The sequence below is a fragment of the Neoarius graeffei genome, chromosome 7 (assembly GCF_027579695.1).
Source record: "Neoarius graeffei isolate fNeoGra1 chromosome 7, fNeoGra1.pri, whole genome shotgun sequence".
In the NCBI taxonomy this organism is placed as follows: Eukaryota; Metazoa; Chordata; class Actinopteri; order Siluriformes; family Ariidae; genus Neoarius; species Neoarius graeffei.
In genome coordinates this window covers 30,328,137-30,347,325 of record NC_083575.1, presented here as the reverse complement: position 1 = coordinate 30,347,325, position 19,189 = coordinate 30,328,137, and the positions used below count along the sequence as shown (strand labels likewise).

Sequence of the window (19,189 nt, the reverse complement as noted above, 5' to 3'; positions counted from 1 at the left end):
GATTGGTGAAATGACTGAAATTGGGTTAAGAACTGTCCAAAGCATGATTAAAACCTGGAAGGATAGTGATGAACTATCAGTTTTGTGGAAAAAATGTGGTTGAAAAAGATCCTGACTGACCATGATCAGATATCACTTAAATTATTGGTGAAGTTGAATCATTAAAAAAAAGAAATCGACAGTAGAACTCACGGCTATGTTTAATAGTGAAATTAAGAGCATTTCAACACTCACAGTGTGATGAGAACTCACAGGATTGGTACTAACCAGCTGTGTGGCCATAAGAAATCCACGTGTTAGTGAGACAAATCAGGACAAAAGGCTTCAATTTGCTAGGGAGCATAAAGATTGGACTCTGGAGCAATGGAGAAAGGTCATGTGGTTTGATAAGTCCAGATTTACCCTATTCCTGAGTGATGGGTGCATCAAGGTAAGAAGGGAAGCACATGAAGCGATGCATCCATCATGCATAGTGGCCACAGTACAAGCCTCTGGAGGCAGTGTGATGATCTGTGGTTGCTTCAGTTGGTCAGGTTGAGGCTCAGCAACATTATGAGGAAATAAAATGAAATTAGCTGACTACTGGAATGTATTGAATGACCAGGTTATCATATCAATGGATTTTTTTTCTTCCCTGATGGCACAGGCATAAAATTCCATTCCATTCCATTAATGGCATTTAGCAGACACTCTTATCCAGGGCGATGTACAATGTCCCCAGAGCAGCCTGGGGAGCAGTTGGGGGTTAGGTGCCTTTCTCAAGGGCACTTCAGCCATTCCTGCTGGTCCAGGGAATCAAACCAGTGACCTTTTGGTTCAATTTAGGGCTTAGATTGTGGTTCCAACCAAATATTAGGGTGTACAATTTTTTTGGGCAGGGTTGTATTATACTAATGCATTATAACCCCCGCCCCGCCCCCCCCCCCCCCCCGTATATTTAGAAAGTTTCATTCTGCTAACGTAACATGACATGGGCACCTAGAAATTATATTTTGGGACCTCCCACTCATTCTGGTGTAGCATAAAAAAACAGTCCACCATTATTATTATTATTATTATTATTATTATTATTTTTAACATACTATATCTGAAACTGTAATGCTGTAATAGAACACCTCAGAATAGCTTGTAACAGTTTACTAGAATCTGTTGCTCTCTGCAGGATGATACATGATCTGGAAAACCCACAGATATCCTGTAGTAAGGCAGAGGCCAGTCAACACTACTGTAGCTCACCCAGTAACCAGTCCTCATCCAGTGACCCAGGGCCAGGTGACAGCACCACGTGGAACCGACAGCCAAGATATGATGGGTATGTCATACAAACATGAATGCATATGCTCACATGCTATTTATTATTGTTTAAAGCTCAACACATTGACTTATTCAGATTACATGAGATCACAGACAATAAATTTCACCTAAAAAAATATTATATTTTAAACAATCAGTAAATATCATTAAAATATCATTAAAGAGCCTTAATATGTGCTACACATTTAGGCTTGATTCAGCTTTACCCAAGTGAAACTGGAATAATCTACAACCCACAAGGGAAAAAAAAATAGCATTCTAATTCTGCGGATTTTGTTTCACTCTCCAGCCTATTATATTTTATGAAAGCTGTAAATCCAATATCCATTTTTATAATATTAAATTTATTTTTCATTCATATCACATTTAACTACAGACACAAATCAACTTTACAAAAGTTTGGATGTAGATTTTATGTGCTCAAATTTGCATTAGAGGTAGATAAAGAGGAAAAAGTGGTCAAAATTTGAAAATCAAAATTGACAGACTTTGTTGTATGTTATTTACTGAAGAGAACATTGAAGCTAACTAACCTGGTAGTGCTTATTTATTTCATGAACTAAAATACACCTTGGCGGCACGATTGTGTAGTGGTTAGCGCTGTCACCTCACAGCAAGAAGGTCCGGGTTCGAGCCCAGCGGCCGGCGAGGGCCTTTCCGTGCGGAGTTTGCATGTTCTCCCCGTGTCCGCATGGGTTTCCTCCGGGTGCTCCAGTTTCCCTCCCAGTCCAAAGACATGCAGGTTAGGTTAACTGGTGACTCTAAATTGACCGTAGGTGTGAGTGTGAATGGTTGTCTGTGTCTATGTGTCAGCCCTGTGATGACCTGGCAACTTGTCCAGGGTGTACCCCGTCTTTCGCCCGTAGTCAGCTGGGATAGGCTCCAGCTTGCCTGCGACCCTATAGAACAGGATAAAGCAGCTAGAGATAATGAGATGAAATGAGAAAATGCACCTTTCCTAACTAACATAACAGGACAGATATATCTTTGTATGAAATCATTTAAAAATTACTCAAGTAACACTTCCCCACTTTTAAGGAAATGGGAGATGGGTTTGTGACAACTCAAAGTGCTTTTAATTGGATTGATTTCACTTTTCAGCAACTTTATTTTGCATTAAGCGCATGTGCACACACATGGCACTGACTGTTCAGGTCTCTCTCACTCTCTTGTTACCGGCTTCTCCCTGAAAGAACATGAGAGACACACAAATAAAATGCTGGTATTCCAATATAGGTGAGACTTATCACGTGTTACCTGATGGTTCTACCTGCCTCCTCTGCATCCACAGCTGATGCTCAGCCATATCCCTGCTGCCACATACCCCCCACCGTCCAACTCAGGCTGGGGAGCTCTCCAACTTGCAGCTGACTGTCAAGTCAGTTTATTTGTATAGCACTTTTAATAACAGACATTGTCACAAAACAGCTTTACAGGAAAATAAAGATTTTAAACTAATGAAATAATTTTATCCTTAATATATTTATTTATTCCTGAGGTGATGGTAGCAAGGAAAAACTCCTTTAGATGACACATGAGGAAGAAACCTTGAGAGGAACAAGACTCAAAAGGGAACCCACCCTCATTTGGATGATAACAGATAGCATGACTATAATTAACTTGCTTTTATAAGTGTGTCCTGTGGAGTCACAAAGTACAATTGTGTAAGCAGCAAATTCATGATAGTTTTAGCATGAAGTCTAATTTGTTGAACTTATCAACTGTTCATTGATGGAGACTTGAGTGCAAAACTGTTCATGACAATTCCAGCCCTAAAGTTTTCATGTCAATTGTAATCCTGTCATGATAGCTTTACTGTAAGTGTCCAGAGCCACCTTTTAAGTGTGTCTTTTGACTGTTCATATGGGGCCACCCTCCACAGGAGTGATGTGATGAGACTCCAGCCAGAAGTACTGTAGGGCATCAGGAATGATCAGGCAAGTCCAAAGAGCAGGAGAGGTCAGCATCACTGGTGTCTCAGGATCAACATGTAGCCTGACAGAGGGAGAGACAGAGAGAGAGAGAGAGAGAACACAGATTGTTAGGTATGCCTGTTGTCACCTAATGGTTAAGAACAGTATACATTTTGCACTGAGTATAAGCTGGGGCTCCGACAAGACTAACTATGACAGCATAATTAAAAGGGAGATCCAGAAGGTAACACAGACATGAGGGAGCCATGGGACACAAAGCAGCCAGCCACTCCACCATTAACAAACCATAGTGAACACGTGAGAGTGGTGGAGTGACAGCATCCATACATCCCAGTTTATCAAAACACTATGTCCAAGGATTCTCTAGATCTACTCCCTTACCTAATAAAAAGCTATTAACAAAAGGCTTGACTCAAAAGATATGGTTTCAGCCTAGACTTAAACATTGAGACTGTGTCCGAATCCCAAACACTATTTGGAAGGCTGTTCCATAACTGTGGGGCTTTGTAAGAAAAAGCTCTGCCCCCTGATGTTGCCTTCACTATATGAGGTACCAACAGAGAGCCTGCACCTTTTGATCTCAGTAGGCATGGTGGGCCATAAAGGACCAGAAGTTCACTCAGGAACTGTAGCACAAGAACATTCAGTGCTTGGTCAATAGTAGTATTTTCTAATCAGTGTGAAATTTAATTAGGAGCCAATGCAGTGTGGATAAGATAGGGGTGATATGGGATGATGATCTAGTTTTAGTAAGGACTCTTGCTGCTGCATTTTGACCTAACTGGAGCCTCTTTATTTATTTTTTAAGCTTTGCCACCAATTCTCACGTTAATAAAATAAGTAATAACAAATCTTTACAAGTTAAAGAGGGGTGGGTGGGGGGGGGGGGTTGGATATATGTGTGGCAGGATAACCACAACAGTGTTAGCCAATTACTATGGGCCCAAGGTATTTATAAAAAAAAAAAAAAACCTAAATTACAACAAAGTAGTCTACCGACAACATAACACAGGACATGCAAGACTATGGACTGAATTACATTTCAGACATATAAATTTAAAAGTGCAAGGGTTGTTGCAATCATAATTATTTAAAGCTGAAAAATAATAATTCAACGTGGTAGATTTAAAAGAGCTACGATTGTCCATCAGAAATAATGTTCCAAATTCAAAGGATTTCTGGTAGGTTGTGATTTTATACTTACGAAGATTATACTGGACAACATTGATGCTCAAGGATCTGGTTGATCTCGAGCAGCAAGGAACAAGTTGCACTGAAGGAGATACAGTTACTAGACCATGAGTCATTTAAAAAAAACATATCTAAATATTCATGCTAATAGGTAATAGGAAGTAGATGTAAAACTTTTAACATGTCGCGATATGACATTGAACCCCAAAATTATGCACTTTAGACACTTCTTGGAACATCTAGACAGTAAGGCATTACAATAATCCAATCTAGCAGTAACAAAGGCATGAACTAGTTTTTCTGCACCATGTAGTGACATTATATTTCTTATCTTAAAAATATTTCTGAGGTGAAAGGAAGCTATCCTCGTAATATTATCAAAATGAGTTTCAGTCAGTAAGTGACATCACAATCTTGGATTCTCTCACATAGTTTGTACTGAAAGTGCAATATTTGAACTGTGAAGACAGTAAGATGGCTGCTCCGAGTTAGATGAGATGAAATATGTATCATCCCAGATAAAGTGGAGGTATATAAGGCACTCCTGCAAAAAATACACTTTTAGAAGGGTTGTGCAACATTCTTTAATCGCTTTCCCAAAAGTAGGCTAACATATGTTGCAATGGTGTAGCTGGTCCCTTAGTATGTAGCTACTTGGTTAAGTCTTTGTTTATTTTTATATTTATTTATGCTATTTGTCGTAATTGTATTTTTGTCAAGAGACCACACCCGATACAAGACATAAGTTCCAGTCGCAGCTATATTGGGGGGGAAGTAGAAAATGTCAACTGTTAAACTCAAACCTGTTGCATTATTGCAAAGGAATAGTTATATAGGAATTGCAAAAAAAAAGTGTGTGTATGACAAAGCAAATGTGCCAGCATATAGGGATGGATTAGAGCCAAAGGAAAAACAAAGATATATTGAAAAACTTGTTGTGAAGTTCCCATGTGTTGTGAGTGTGTACATGAGTATGTACATGCACTGATGTGGACATGTACATGTCTTAGTCTTTAATTTATCCTTGCAGTTATCAACAATATTATCAATGAATTAAAATTAAAATGCTAATACAATTTAAAAAAAATACCTATGACATATTCTGAGCAGATGCAAAGGTTGTCATAGCTCAAGAATTTAAGCTGGATAGACACTATGCAGTTTTTTTGAACTGCATACGATGTATTAACTCACATGAAGCATTTCACTTGGTCTTTCCATATGGACAAAAACTCGCAATTGCTGTGCTTACACTGTGTGCCCAATCAAACGGGCATGATGCAAGTGCTCACACTGACCTTTTAAACAGAACCTTCAAATGTGTTTGTTCATTGACTATTTTAATAATGTCTGTTAAAAAAGATGGTAGCATCCTCAAAACTGACAAATAAAAGAAAGAACGTTTAGCTGTTTTACTCTGTATGGAAACCAAAAGGGGGGAAAAAAGTAGAGTATGGATTCGAAAGTGGCTAGCAAGATGCAGGCAGTATGAGCTGTCTGTGTTGCTGGGAGAACTAGAGGGAAGTCCATGTTTTTCTTTATGTATGTGCATATCTAGTAAAACATTTGCTAGCAAGGATGTCCTAAAGTTATAAAGTATGGTATTCATTATTTTACAAAGGTTGTGCTACTGTGATAAATGAAAAAGTGAAAAGCACACACACTCAGACTGTGGAGCTACTCACACTGCAAGACAGCCAACCAAAATTTCTGACATGCTAGCAATCCAACCTAATCATCCAGCACTACACCATTGACTGTTGAGGTGTTTAAGCGGGCATTGTGACCCTGATCAAACTGCACGATGCATGACAAATGATCTGACGGGAATTCGGATTCTAAAATTTGTCAGGGCTAACTGAATCAGTGTCTGTCTGGCATTCATGTCATCACAACCTATGTTGGACAGCCATTTATCTCGCTGAGTCTGCAATAGGTCTTGTCTATTCACCTTTAAGTGCTAACACCTTAGACAGTTTAAAATAAAATTTATAATGTTCCCTGTCATGCCTGTTTGAACACCCATACACAGCACAAAACACTGGCATTATCACACAAATTTATCACAATTACAGGTATTTGTTCACCACATTATCATCTCTTACCTTTATCAGCTGTGGTCGGTCTACCAAAATATTAAATGTTTAAGTTTTTAAAAGTCTAAATTTTGGTTTTAGCAGGAGAAGATATATATATATATATATATATATATATATATATATATATATATATATATATATATATGCATGTTCAGAATGAGAGATAAATTAAAGCTCCAGGGAATGTTTCCATTTGGTCCCTTGAATAATGTTCTCATATGGTCCTTCAAAAATGTTTTTAAGAACGTCCTGTTTTGGTATGACATTCCATGGACTGAAGCCAAGGAAAAAGACAAACAATGAGACACAAATCTTTATAACACACACAACATTTATTCCTAAATGTATGAAAAATTAAGACACAAACACTAACAAACATAGCCACAAAAATATGAAAGGAATGGATGGCTTGTCAAAATGGAATCATTACAGCTCGATTTTACAATAAGACTGAGTTACTCTCTTAACCAGTTAGACATCTGAGCTCCAATGCAACACAGTGTGGTAGATTTAAACAGAGGAAACAACTTATGTAGAGGAACTTATAGAGGAAACACATAAAAGCACCTAGGTTATCAAATTAATTGCATGGAAGTTTATTACTTGTGTATTTGCCTGGAAATTCTCATGCTGCTTTGAAGATGAGCATGCAGCTGGAGTGTTTAAAGTCTCCTTCAAGCAGTTCATCAATGCAAAGCGTTGGATATTCATCAAATTTAGACACAGCATTAACTTTTCTAAAGTCTATGCATTACGGGACCAACCTGTCCATTTTTGGAACCAAAACCACCGGGCTGCTCCAATCAGTGTGCAACTCCTTGATCACGCCCATGTTGAGCGCCCTTGAGTTCATCCCAAAACAATTTTTTGGAGCTAATATGGGTGGCTGCAAACCACCACCTTTGGAGAAGTCTCAGTGATGAATCTGTATCTATAGGGTGGCGCTGTTCAATGGCGACACGCAGCAGCAGTTGTGCGCGTTAAGTTTGTTTGTTTGCTTTTTCTAATGATTGTGTGTGATTACTAACAGTTCATTGTCAGTTTTAAATTTTATATGTCATACGTTTTTTTCGGAAACAATGACTCACCTCAAGCTGAGTGGTTTTCAGCTCTTTCTGACACATTTTGGTCACTTTTTGCGGGTGTTGTGTTTGGATTGCTACCTCCGTTACAATCGGGAGTTTCTACTGCTACTCTGGGATACAGGAGGAGGAATCGTGGACCCAGCTGGAGTCTTCCCATCGGAGATCATCGGGCATGATCCTTCCAGGGGAGACCAGGGGACGAGGCCGACAAGGGCGAGGAGAAGAGGTAGCCCCGGTGGGGTCCGCCAGAGGCTCAAAAGACAGGGTCACCGGAGGATCCCTCTCCCCTCGATAATCCTCGCCAATGTACAATCCCTCCGGAGTAAGGTGGATGAACTCCAAGCAAATGTTAGATTCATATCGGACTATAGGAATGCCTGCCTTATTGCACTGACTGAGACGTGGCTCAAGGAGCAGGATCTCCAGCCCGACTTGGAAATCGATAGTTTTGGAGTACCGTTGCGACTTGACAGGGACCTGGCAGCAACAGGAAAATCGCTTGGTGGTGGTCTGTGCTTGTACGTTAATAAGAACTGGTGCAACACAGTTGCGGTCAGAGAAACTGTGTGCGCCCGTGACATTGAACTTATGTCTGTCTCTCTCCGTCCTCACTACTTGCCGAGAGAGTTTCCACAAATATTTGTCACACTTGTTTACATTCATCCGAGGGCGAACGCTGATATTGCATCTAGGGTAATAGCACAGACGGTGCAAAGGCTGCAAAGCATCGCCCCTGATGCGCCGAATTTTATAATGGGCGACTTTAATCATTGTAGGATTGGAAAGTCGCTAAGTAACTTTTCTCAATACGTCACCTGTCCTACAAGACATATGAAATGTTTAGACCTTTGCTATGGGACAGTTAAAAGAGCCTACAGGTCCTTTAGTAGAGCTCTGCTCGGTTCGTCCGACCATAATGTTGTTTATTTGGTTCCGGTTTACAAAACTGTCCTGAGGAGAACAAAACCTGAGCGACGTTTGGTTCCGGTCTGGTCTGAGGAATCCACACAGGAATTATTGGACTGTTACTCATGCACTGACTGGGATTTATTCAAGGAATCATGTTCTAACTTGGATGAACTTGTTGAGACTGTTTCTGCTTATATAAGTTTCTGTGAAAATGAAATAATTCCTAAAAAGGCCATCTTCATTTTTCCAAATAACAAACCCTGGGTGTCAAAATCCGTTAAGAGTATTATTAATCAAAGGAATATTAGCTTTAATCAGGGGGATATCACCGTCTATAAAGATTTGCAGAAGCAAGTTAAGAGGGAGCTCAAATTAGCCAAACTTAAATATAAAGATAAAGTTGAATCCCTATTGAGTAGTGACAAGTCACGCCCCGCTTGGGATGGTGTGAAGTCAATGATGGGCTTGCAATCCAATCATAAAAAAGTCCTCTCTTTTGATGGCAAGACAGATTCTGAGCTTGCAGATGATTTGAACACCTTTTATAACCGTTTTGATATTTATGATTTTACTCAGGAATTGTCTGTGTACAGGGAACTAGGTGAAGAGCAACCTGTTGCCATCACTATTGATAAGGACAGAGTTTATAAGGTCCTTAGGGGGGTGAAAGAAAGGAAGAGCCCTGGTCCAGACAATATTGGTGGCCATCTCCTTAAAAGCTGTGCAGAGCCACTGTCTGACATATTTGCTTTCATCTTTAATAAGTCTCTCCAATCACATCAGGTTCCTCACCTTTGGAAAGAGTCAGTGATTGTGCCCGTACCCAAGACTAAAGGACCTAAATCACTAAATGATTTTAGACCAGTGGCCCTCACATCCCTTATTATGAAAGCTTTTGAGAAAATTATTAAACAGGAAATTTTGGATATAATTCATCCCCAACTTGACCCCTTACAATTTGCCTATAGGGCAGGTAGGGGGGTTGAGGATGCTACAGGTAGCCTGCTTAATACAGTTCTTAACCACTTGGAAGGTGCAAAGAAATTTGCACGTTTATTGTTTATTGATTTTTCATCAGCTTTTAATTGTATTCAACCTCACATTTTAGCAGACAGACTTTTAAAGACACACAACATTAACCCAGGGCTTATAGCCTGGCTAGTTGACTTTTTAACCTCCAGATCCCAAAGGGTTAAAGTAAATGGTGTCCTATCTGGTAATCTCTTATTCTCTACTGGCTCCCCCCAAGGATGTGTCCTCTCCCCTCTCCTCTTTGTTTTATATACAAATGAATGCCGTTCCCAATATGATGGAAGTCAGATTTTTAAATTTGCGGATGACTCTGTTATTGTCTCTCTTCTGGATGAAAGTGTGATTGAACATGGACCAGTAGTGAAGGATTTCAGCGATTGGTGTAAGTGCTCCTTTTTAAACATAAATGTCTCCAAGACCAAATAATTAGTCATTGATTTTAGGAAAAAGTGCCCCCCTCTTCCGTCTACTACCATAGATGGTCAACTTGTTGAGATAGTACAAGAGTACAAGTACCTTGGCACAATAATTGACAGCAAGTTATGTTTTGAATCACACTCTGAGGCTGTATGTGCCAAAGCCCATCAACGCATGTACTTTTATCGCAAATTAAGAAATTTTAACATTGATCCCACTTTTATGAGAATGTTTTATTCCTGTTTTATTGAGTCTGTTTTAACCTTCTGTTTTATCTACTGGTTTGGTTGTTTGTCTATGAGAAACAAAAACAGACTAGAGAGCATTGTCAAGACATGTAGCAAGATTGCTGGCATCAACTTCCCCACTCTCTCACATCTATTTAAACAGAGTGGCAAAGAAGGCCCAATCTATTGCAGCTGATTCTAGCCACCCCTTGTCTTGCCAGTTCAAGCTACTCCCCTCAGGCTGCAGGTACTCCATGCCCAGATGTAGGTCAAATAGACTCAGGAATTCTTTTATCCCATCTTCCATCTCCATTTTAAATAATTTGTCTGAATTATTTTAAATGTATTTTTTTTAGTTTTATTTATTACTGTGTTTTAGTATTGTGGGTATTTTATGTTTTTGCTGTATTTTTGTGTGTCTTGTCCTGTCTGCTGGCTGCACAAATAATTGCCCCTTGGGGACAATAAAGTTACCTTTGACCTTTGATCTTTTATGGCGCTCTATCAGGTTAGTGTGACCAGGCTTCAGAGAATTCCTCCTGCAACCTAGCAACCTGTGCTCTCTGGGTCTGCACAGGGGACTGGGGTGAACACACTTTTTAGACTTACCTCTGGTCCCAATGCCTCCTTCTTGGGAACCATCATTGCCAGAACCACAGGAATAATCTCGCTATTGTTTCAGGAGATTGAGGTGGTAAATCTGAAATGTATCACTTCTATCCATTGGCTTCACCTCATAGCCGACTTCTCCAACTTGCCGTGTGACTTCAAAGGGTCTTTACCACTTTGTGAGTAATTAGAGCTTGACATGACTAGTAAAATTAGCACTTTTCACATTCACGTAGCCAAGCTCCCCATTATACAACCAGGGTTGTCATTCTTGCACCTGGAGCAAGTTCTCCTGGGTTAGGTAACTCAGTTTGTGGGGTTTTGCTCTCATATCAAGAACAAACTGAATTTCATTTTCACTAGTAGAAGGTCCCTCCTCCCAATTTTCTCTAATGATGTCCACAAGGCTTGTGACCATGCAATATTTAAAATGGGAGAACCAAATAGAGGCTTGTGGGACCTCTTGTACTGCAAATAAGAGGGGTTCCAACCACCTGTCCCAATTTCTAGTGTTGTCCTTCATGAAGTTATGAATAATGTTTTTAAGTGTTTGATTAAACCGTTCGACTGGGCCATCCATTTGTGGAAGGAAATATACTGGTACAAAATGATTTAAGCCCCAACAAATTGGCTAATTTGTGAAGTGTGCATGACATGAACGTTGTGCCTTGATCAGTCAGGATCTCCTTTGGAATCCTGACTCGGGAAATAACGTGGAAGAGTGCTTCCACACCACTGTGTACAGAAAAGTTGCGTAGAGGCACTGCTTCTGGTTAAACATTTTTTGGAATGCAATCTCACCACTGTTTTTCAGAATGATACTTAACATTAAACATAATTCAACAATTTCACCATACTTGAACACAGCCCTCATTTCACTACTACTGAAACACGATAAAGACCAAACTCTCTGCTCCAGTTACCACCCACTATCACTCATCAACACAGATCTCAAAATTATCAGTAAAGCACTAGCCACACAAATTGAAACAGCAGCCCCATCACCGGTCCATTCAGATCACACCCTTCACTTCAGCTCAAGCACTCCATGAAAGGTCGGCAAAATAGAATGTGGATCTAATTAATGTATCAAAATCAAACAAAATGGAAATAATAATTGTATCATTAAATGCAGAAAAAGCATTTGACAGAGTAAATTGGATATTTTTATTTGAAAAATTACACAAATTTGTTTTTGGAGAATCATTTGTCAGTGGATAAGAACACTGTACAGTTCACCAATGGTAGCAGTTGTTACTAATGGATTAGTATCACAGAGTTTCACACTGCACAAGGGAACCAGGCAAGGATGCCCACGCGCTCCAACGTTTTTTGCCCTGTTCATTGAACCTCTTGCTGTCATAGTACATCAAAGGAATGTAAACCCTTAATACTCACTACAAGATTAGCCTTTATTCAGGTTATATCTTGTTTTATTTTCAAGAACCATCAATCTTTCCATAAGAAGCCATTAAGCTAATGAATTCATTATCCAACCTTTCCGACTATGTTATAAATTGGACAAAATCAACAGTTCTACTCATATATGGTGATGATTGGAATATTCTCCTCCCTCTCCCCATCCCCAATGGTAACACTGATTATCTGGGCATGCGTTTTTCTGCCAGAATGTCAGCCTTATTTCATTTGAATATCTCTCCATTAATAAAAACAATAGAAAATGATTTGAACCACTGATTTGATTATTTGAACTTACCTATCTCATTAATTATCAGAATAGCAATCATAAAAATGATTATATCACCAAAAATTAATTAACTTTTTACAAGAATTTTGACCCAGCCCAATACCAGATAGTCTAATTCCCTGAACTCCATAATAAGCAAATTGTATTGCCAAAATAAAGCACCGGAAATCAAGTTGATCACATGACAAACACAAAATTCAAGGAGGATTAGAAGCTCCAAACATCTAAAATGATTATTTGGCAAATCAGTGAAATCAACTTCTATGTATAAGTAACTTTTATGACCCACCACACCTACTTAGATCAAAAGGTGCAGGTTCTGTTGGTACCTCAAATAGTGAAGGCTACATCAGGGTGCAGAGCCTTTCTTACAAAGCCCCACACTTATGGAACAGCCTTCCAAGTAGTGTTCAGGGCTCAGACACAGTCTCAGTGTTTAAGTCTAGGCTGAAAACATATGTGTTTAGTCAAGCCTTTTGCGAATAGCTTTTTATTAGGTAAAGGAGTAGATCTGGAAGGTCCTTGGGCATAGAATATTTTGGTAAACTGGAATGTATGGATGCTGTTGCCCTCCCCCTCTCATGCGTTCACTCAGGTTTCTTGATGGAAGAGTGGCTGGATGTTTTATGTCCCAGGGCTCCCTCGTGTCTGTGTTACCTTCTGGCTCTCCTTTTTAGTTATGCTGTCATAGTAAGTCTTGCTGGAGTGCCTGCTTGCACTCACCGCACAATATATACTGTTCTTAACCATTAGGTGACAATGGGCATACCTAACAACCTGTGTTTCCTTTCTTTCTTTCTTTCTTTCTTTCTTTCTTTCTTTCTTTCTTTCTTTCTTTCTTTCTTTCTTTCTTTCTCTCTCTCCTCTCTGTTGCTCCCTGTGTCTGTCTCTCTCTGTCGAGTTACATATCAATGTTGAGGTACCAGTTATGCTGGCCTCTCCTGCTCTGCAGACCTGGCTGATTCATCCTGATGCCCTATGTCTGGCTGGAGTTTTCATCACATCGCTCCTTTGGAGGATGGCCCCATATGGAAAGTTGAAAGATACACTTAGAAGATGGCTCTGGACACTTAGGCTACATCCACACGACAACGGCAACGAGATTTTTATTTTTTAAATATCGTGTCCACATGGGCAACGGATCAGTAAAATATCAGGTACATATGGCAATGCAACGCTTGCTGAAAACGATGCAATACACATGTCACACCTCTACGTGCACTGTAAGACGGTCCCATCGGAGACACCAGAACAATAGAAGAAGTAGACGCATGCGCATAAACCCCTTCTTCTGTAGCATCAGCCACATAAAGTTTTGATTATTAATCAGTAGCGTAAAACGAAAGATGCGGAAAGAGGAATGAATGGGGGTAGATGGAAGCTGGTACGCCAACATTCTGATATCCTCCAGAATTCTTTAATGGTCCGGAATAAATTGAATGCTACACGTTGATGGATTACTTTGTTCTTCTACGCCCTTTTTGAGGAATGTATTGTTGGACTTAAACCAACATCTGAAGAGATGAGATCGCTCCTTTTTTTTCCCTATTTTTGCTGGCGGGATTGTTTTTGCTTTTGGAAAGCGCGCGGGCGGTGCACGGTTTGGTTATACTCAGTACTTCCGCAGTGTTTGGACTAAAGACTCTGCCCTAAGGGCTATTCTCTCACTCTCTCTCTCTCTCTCTCTCTCTCTCTCTCACTTTGCACCATTACACAATAAATATTCATAGTGAAAATATTTTGTAAGCGCGTTTCATGAAACAAGTTATAGGATTTGTTGATAACTCGCATCGAGTTCGTTACACTTCTACCCGGCGTGAAGCACTGACAGTCATGTGGTTGTGACATCATCGTAAACAAATCTGTTCTACTCATCCAGACGACTTCGCAACGGCGCCGTTGCCAGATTTTTCCACTCTGGAACCCGTTCTCAAAAGATTTCGTTTTGGGGCACCCAAAACGCCGGTGCCGTGTGGACGCCAAGCCGAAACGATAAACAATTTTATCAGATTCACCTGAATCCGTTGCCGTGTGGACAGGGCCTTAGAGTTTTGCTATGATGGCTGAGGACTACAACTGCCATAATAACTTCAGGACTGCAGTTGTCATGAACAGTTTTGCACTCCATGGATCAAATTTCATTCCAGTACCAACCCTCACACTTTGAAAAAGATTGGGGTAACTTTTATCATATCATTAGAATTGCCTGTTAACTAATCCCTCTAACACACACACAAATGTGTGCGCGCACACACACACACACACACATTATAAACCCTCCCCAAAATCTTATTTTCTTCTTTTCATCATTTAATCTCTGATCTCACCCCTCCTACATCAGCACATATATTTTACATCACCATTCTTACAACCCATTATATGCAATGCTTGATCCTGTCATGTCTGTCTATTATTTGTCTGTCTGTATCTTCCCTGGTGAAAAATAAATGTGCTAAATGTACTAAAATTTAGCATACTTTTGTGTACTTGAAGCCACACTAATCATCAATATACTTCAAGTGTGATTATAATTAGTTAACTTGAGGCATGCTATTTTGGAACAACTAATTTTGTACTAAATATATTTTAATTGTAATTAAATTGTAGAAAAGTGCAACTTGAAGTGTATTTAGTGTACTTTTATGTGCTAAAGTGGAACAACTTAAAGTATATTGTGTATACTTTAAGTATATGACTTTATATGTACTAATATATGCTTAATTAGTACTTTGTTTGTATTATAAGTACCTTAAAAATTAGTATACTTTAGAAATTACACATAACTTTCACTTAAAGTATATTTTAGTATAATATATTTCTATTAAGTGTAATATAGTATAATTATTTTAAAGTGTGTTAAAAGTGTTAGCGTGAAAGCGTGATGTTAGTATACTTTTTATATATTTACAAAAAGTACAATTTGTGTAAGTACATTTTCAATATACTATTGAAAATATGAATATACTTTAAATACAATAAAGTACATTTTTTTCGCCAGGGTTTGTCCACCTGTATGTTTGATTCTGTCATGTCTCAACATGTCTTGCCATGTCAAGTCTGTTTCTCAATCTGTCTGGTTATCTACTTGGTCTTGTCATGTATCGTAATGTTAATCTGTTTATTTGTCTGTTTGTATATTATTATGGTGTTTGGGTAGGTGGGTTGGCAGGCTTGGAGCAACTTCACTTAATGTAATGAATTTCCACTAGAAATTAAAGAAAAAAAATTTGTCCTCCAAAGAGGGGGTAAGGAAAAAAATCAGCAAAAATAGGACAACAAGACTAAAAACACAATGGATTTACTAATTTGACATTCACCATATATTGTGGAGATAAAACCACATCAATGTTTCAATCTTGGTGACTCCATTTTTTGTGAGTCTCTTGTTAGATTATCACTGATTCACACAGGTATAGATATAGATTCTTCTAGAAGTCTTGCAGAATTGAATTGCCACCGAGCTCCACTTAAAAACCAGTCAGAAGCATCCAGACTTGGTTAGATAAGGTAAGTTGACATTTATTTTCACAGGCCTCTAAAAATGACAAAAAAAAAACCCATGGCAATTTAGCTTTAGTTGGGCCAGCTTAGCTTATCAAACTCATTAACCTTCTTCTTTTCGAGTCTTTGAGTCTTTTTTTCTGCGAGTGTTGGCGTTAATTACTAATCTTTTTTATTTTTTCTACAAATAATTTTCCAGTATCCTCTTAATTTTTTTATTGTACTTTCTCTTTCCTTTTTGTACTTTCCACTTTTGCTTTCCTTTTTCCTTTTATTTCCTCTCTTTTTTCGGAAGAACGCCAAGACTGGAAGCTTTCTTTTTTTTTCTCCTCCTGTGTAAAGACCACAAGTGGAGGCAATCCACATCAGATCTGCTTTAATATCAACAGATCTTTGATTAAGGTACATGAATCCTTTCATCATGGCACACCTTCAGCCTGTTCAGTGTGCTGAGTGCAGGATGTTTAGTCATTCTTCCTCTGTCACTAGCAATAGCTTTATTTGTGATAAGTGCAGATTAGTTAGCTCTCTGATGGAGAAAATTATAGTGTTAGAAGCGTGTATCCAGGCTTTAGAGAAGGTCAGTGAGAATGAGAACAGTGTAGTTTCTGTAGGGGAATGTCTGGATGCCCTAGGTGGAGTTAGTAATCCCCCAACTCCAGCATTAGAGCCCTTACAGTGGGGCGAATGGGTGATGACTCGGCGGCATAAAAGCCAAAGCTACCGCTGAGGCTCGCCCATGGGAGCACCACTCCTCTCTGCGTCACTTGTCGAACAGGTTTGCTCTCCTTAGTGATGCACCCACTGAGAAACCTGAAAGAGCTCTGGTTATAGGGGACTCTATCATACGGCATGTGAAATTAGCTCAGCCTTTAGGGGCACCAGCAGCTTTAGTCAGGTGTGTACCGGGAGCCAGGGCGCCGGACATAGCAGGTAACCTTAGGGTCCTAGGCAAGCACAGGTTCTCAAAGATAGTTATCCATGCAGGAGCTAATGATATATGCCTTCGTCAGTCTGAGGTTACTAAGAGTAACTTTGTAGAGGTGTTTAAATTAGCGAAGGTGATGTCTGATGCTGTAGTATGCTCTGGCCCCATCCCAATGCAGCGTGGCGATATAGCTTACAGCAGGTTATGCAGGGCTGCCAACTTTTCGAAATTCCTTGGAGTGAGATTTTTTTTGGGGGGGGGGTCGATGGCAAAATTTTTCTGCACACCATGCAGTAAGTGGGAATTTTGTATTCAGTTTGATATTCACTTGTCCCCCTGCATTCTGGTGTTTTGTTTGTGGGTCATCCAGCTGGAGATGGACAATGGGGTGGGGGGGGGGGGTGTTGAGATTTTGGATTTAGTAGATGTTCCTGCATTCTGGTGGATTTTTGGAGTGGCCTGCTGTGCCATACCTACATTCTTACACACCCTGACTTGCCAGGCCTTCAGCTTGTGGCCAACAAAAGCACCAAGTTTTGGCTTAAAAGCCCCCACACTAGAAAACTACAGATGACTGCCAATGTTCCTGTAGCCCTATAGACCTGTGTTTCAGATTTAAAGGCAAGTTCATGTTTGAAAATATTTCATCAGCTAAGCCTAAACACCTTCTGAATTGAAACTAAATGTTAAGTTTTTAATAACTGTTGCAAAAAATAAGATTGTCCCTCACTGACTATTCATTATGCATTTAAGGGCTTTCCCCACCACTGGGTTCAGCAGAAGATTGGCATGGGGAAAAATATCAACATCAAAAGAACAAATAAAATGCTTAAACAGTAAGCAAAATGTGCATGTGCTACAAGAAACATTAAAATGATTAAGTTTGAACAGTATTGAAACACAAAAAGCTGAACCTTGGCCATAGGTGGGACTGTGCACACAAAGTTGGGCTTAAAAATTTTGGTCATACTTAAATAAGCTATATTAATATATTTCTTATTAATTTATTTCTTATCTATGTTTCTTATTAGTAATAGAGCATTCGTCAGGGCCTGTTATCTGACAAATATTCTCTACCTGTCTTGCCCTCTTTGAAACCCTGTCTCCTCAGTATATTGTTCTCTGTCTTTTTTAAAAATTATTCACAAGTTCAAGTTCTTTGATATTACAGGTGACCATGCTTTATTTACTTTAACTGAGCAATTACATACATCATAAATAATTAAAAATAAATACCCTGTAAATAAACAATAGGTATGGTGGCTAATGGCTCTTCTTGCATTTGTAATATTATCTCTTACTTGCTTTATTTTACAACATTTCCAGTATGGCTTCAAATAAAGTCATAAAGTATGATAACATACAGTAAACAAACTAAAAATGCGCCTTAATAAATGTGTGCTAAGGAGGTGCTCTCCCATGCTGCTTGTTGGGGAAGATAGAGGCTGTGGCACGGCAGTAGGCCTATAATGATTTAGCATGCCTAGTACACAGCTCTCGATATGGCATTAAATATTCTCACAACACTTATAGGCTAAAACGATTAAGAAACTTTATATAAGTTCATAATTACGCCAGTAACACCACACATTGGCACGCATATGTACAAACCTGTCTGAGACACCCGTCTTCAACTCGGATACCTTCTTCTCTCTCCTGTTCCTCTAAATTGACGGTAGGCAATTATCCAACTTCCGGCGAGTGCAGCATCATTAGATGCGCCACCTACCATAGGGGAGTGTGTACAGAAGGGAACACCTCTCTGCCTGTTTAGCCGTGCGTAAGGCGTAATTGATCAATCGCAAGTGGTTGGCGCGATGCAATGGGTAGCCTAGATTAGATAAACTAGATTTTTTTTTCTAGCGTGAGAAATCGGAGGTATGGCGTGTGAGCGTGTGAAGACAATCAAATGCGTGTGTCTCACGCTCATTGCGTGAGAGTTGGCAGCCCAGGGTTATGGTCGCTGAACTGCTGGTTGTCCAGGTGGTGCTCTGAAAACAGTGTGGGCTTTATAGATAATTGGGCTAATTTTGAGGGCACTGCTGGCCTGTTAGGGCGGGATGGTATCCATCCTACTCGGGAAGGTGCTGCTCTCATTTCCTGTAGCATAGGTCATAGTCTTAGAACAGGCCTAGTTAATTTCTGACCATCCAGAGCCAAGGCCAGGGAGCAGACAAACAGGCTAAACTGACTGTCTGCTAGCTGCACAGAGTCGTCACTCAGGGTCCACTACAT

General features: G+C 39.6%; 1 protein-coding gene across 1 annotated transcript in view; it reads left to right on the top strand.

Moving 5' to 3' along the window:
* The window catches only part of LOC132889218 (signal-induced proliferation-associated 1-like protein 2), a 246,877-nt gene that overhangs the window by 171,693 nt on the left and 55,995 nt on the right, over positions 1-19,189 (top strand). Inside the window, exon 11 of the mRNA XM_060925482.1 lies at positions 1,163-1,312. Coding sequence (XP_060781465.1) covers positions 1,163-1,312 — 150 coding nt within the window. The remainder of the gene's footprint in view (positions 1-1,162; positions 1,313-19,189) is intronic.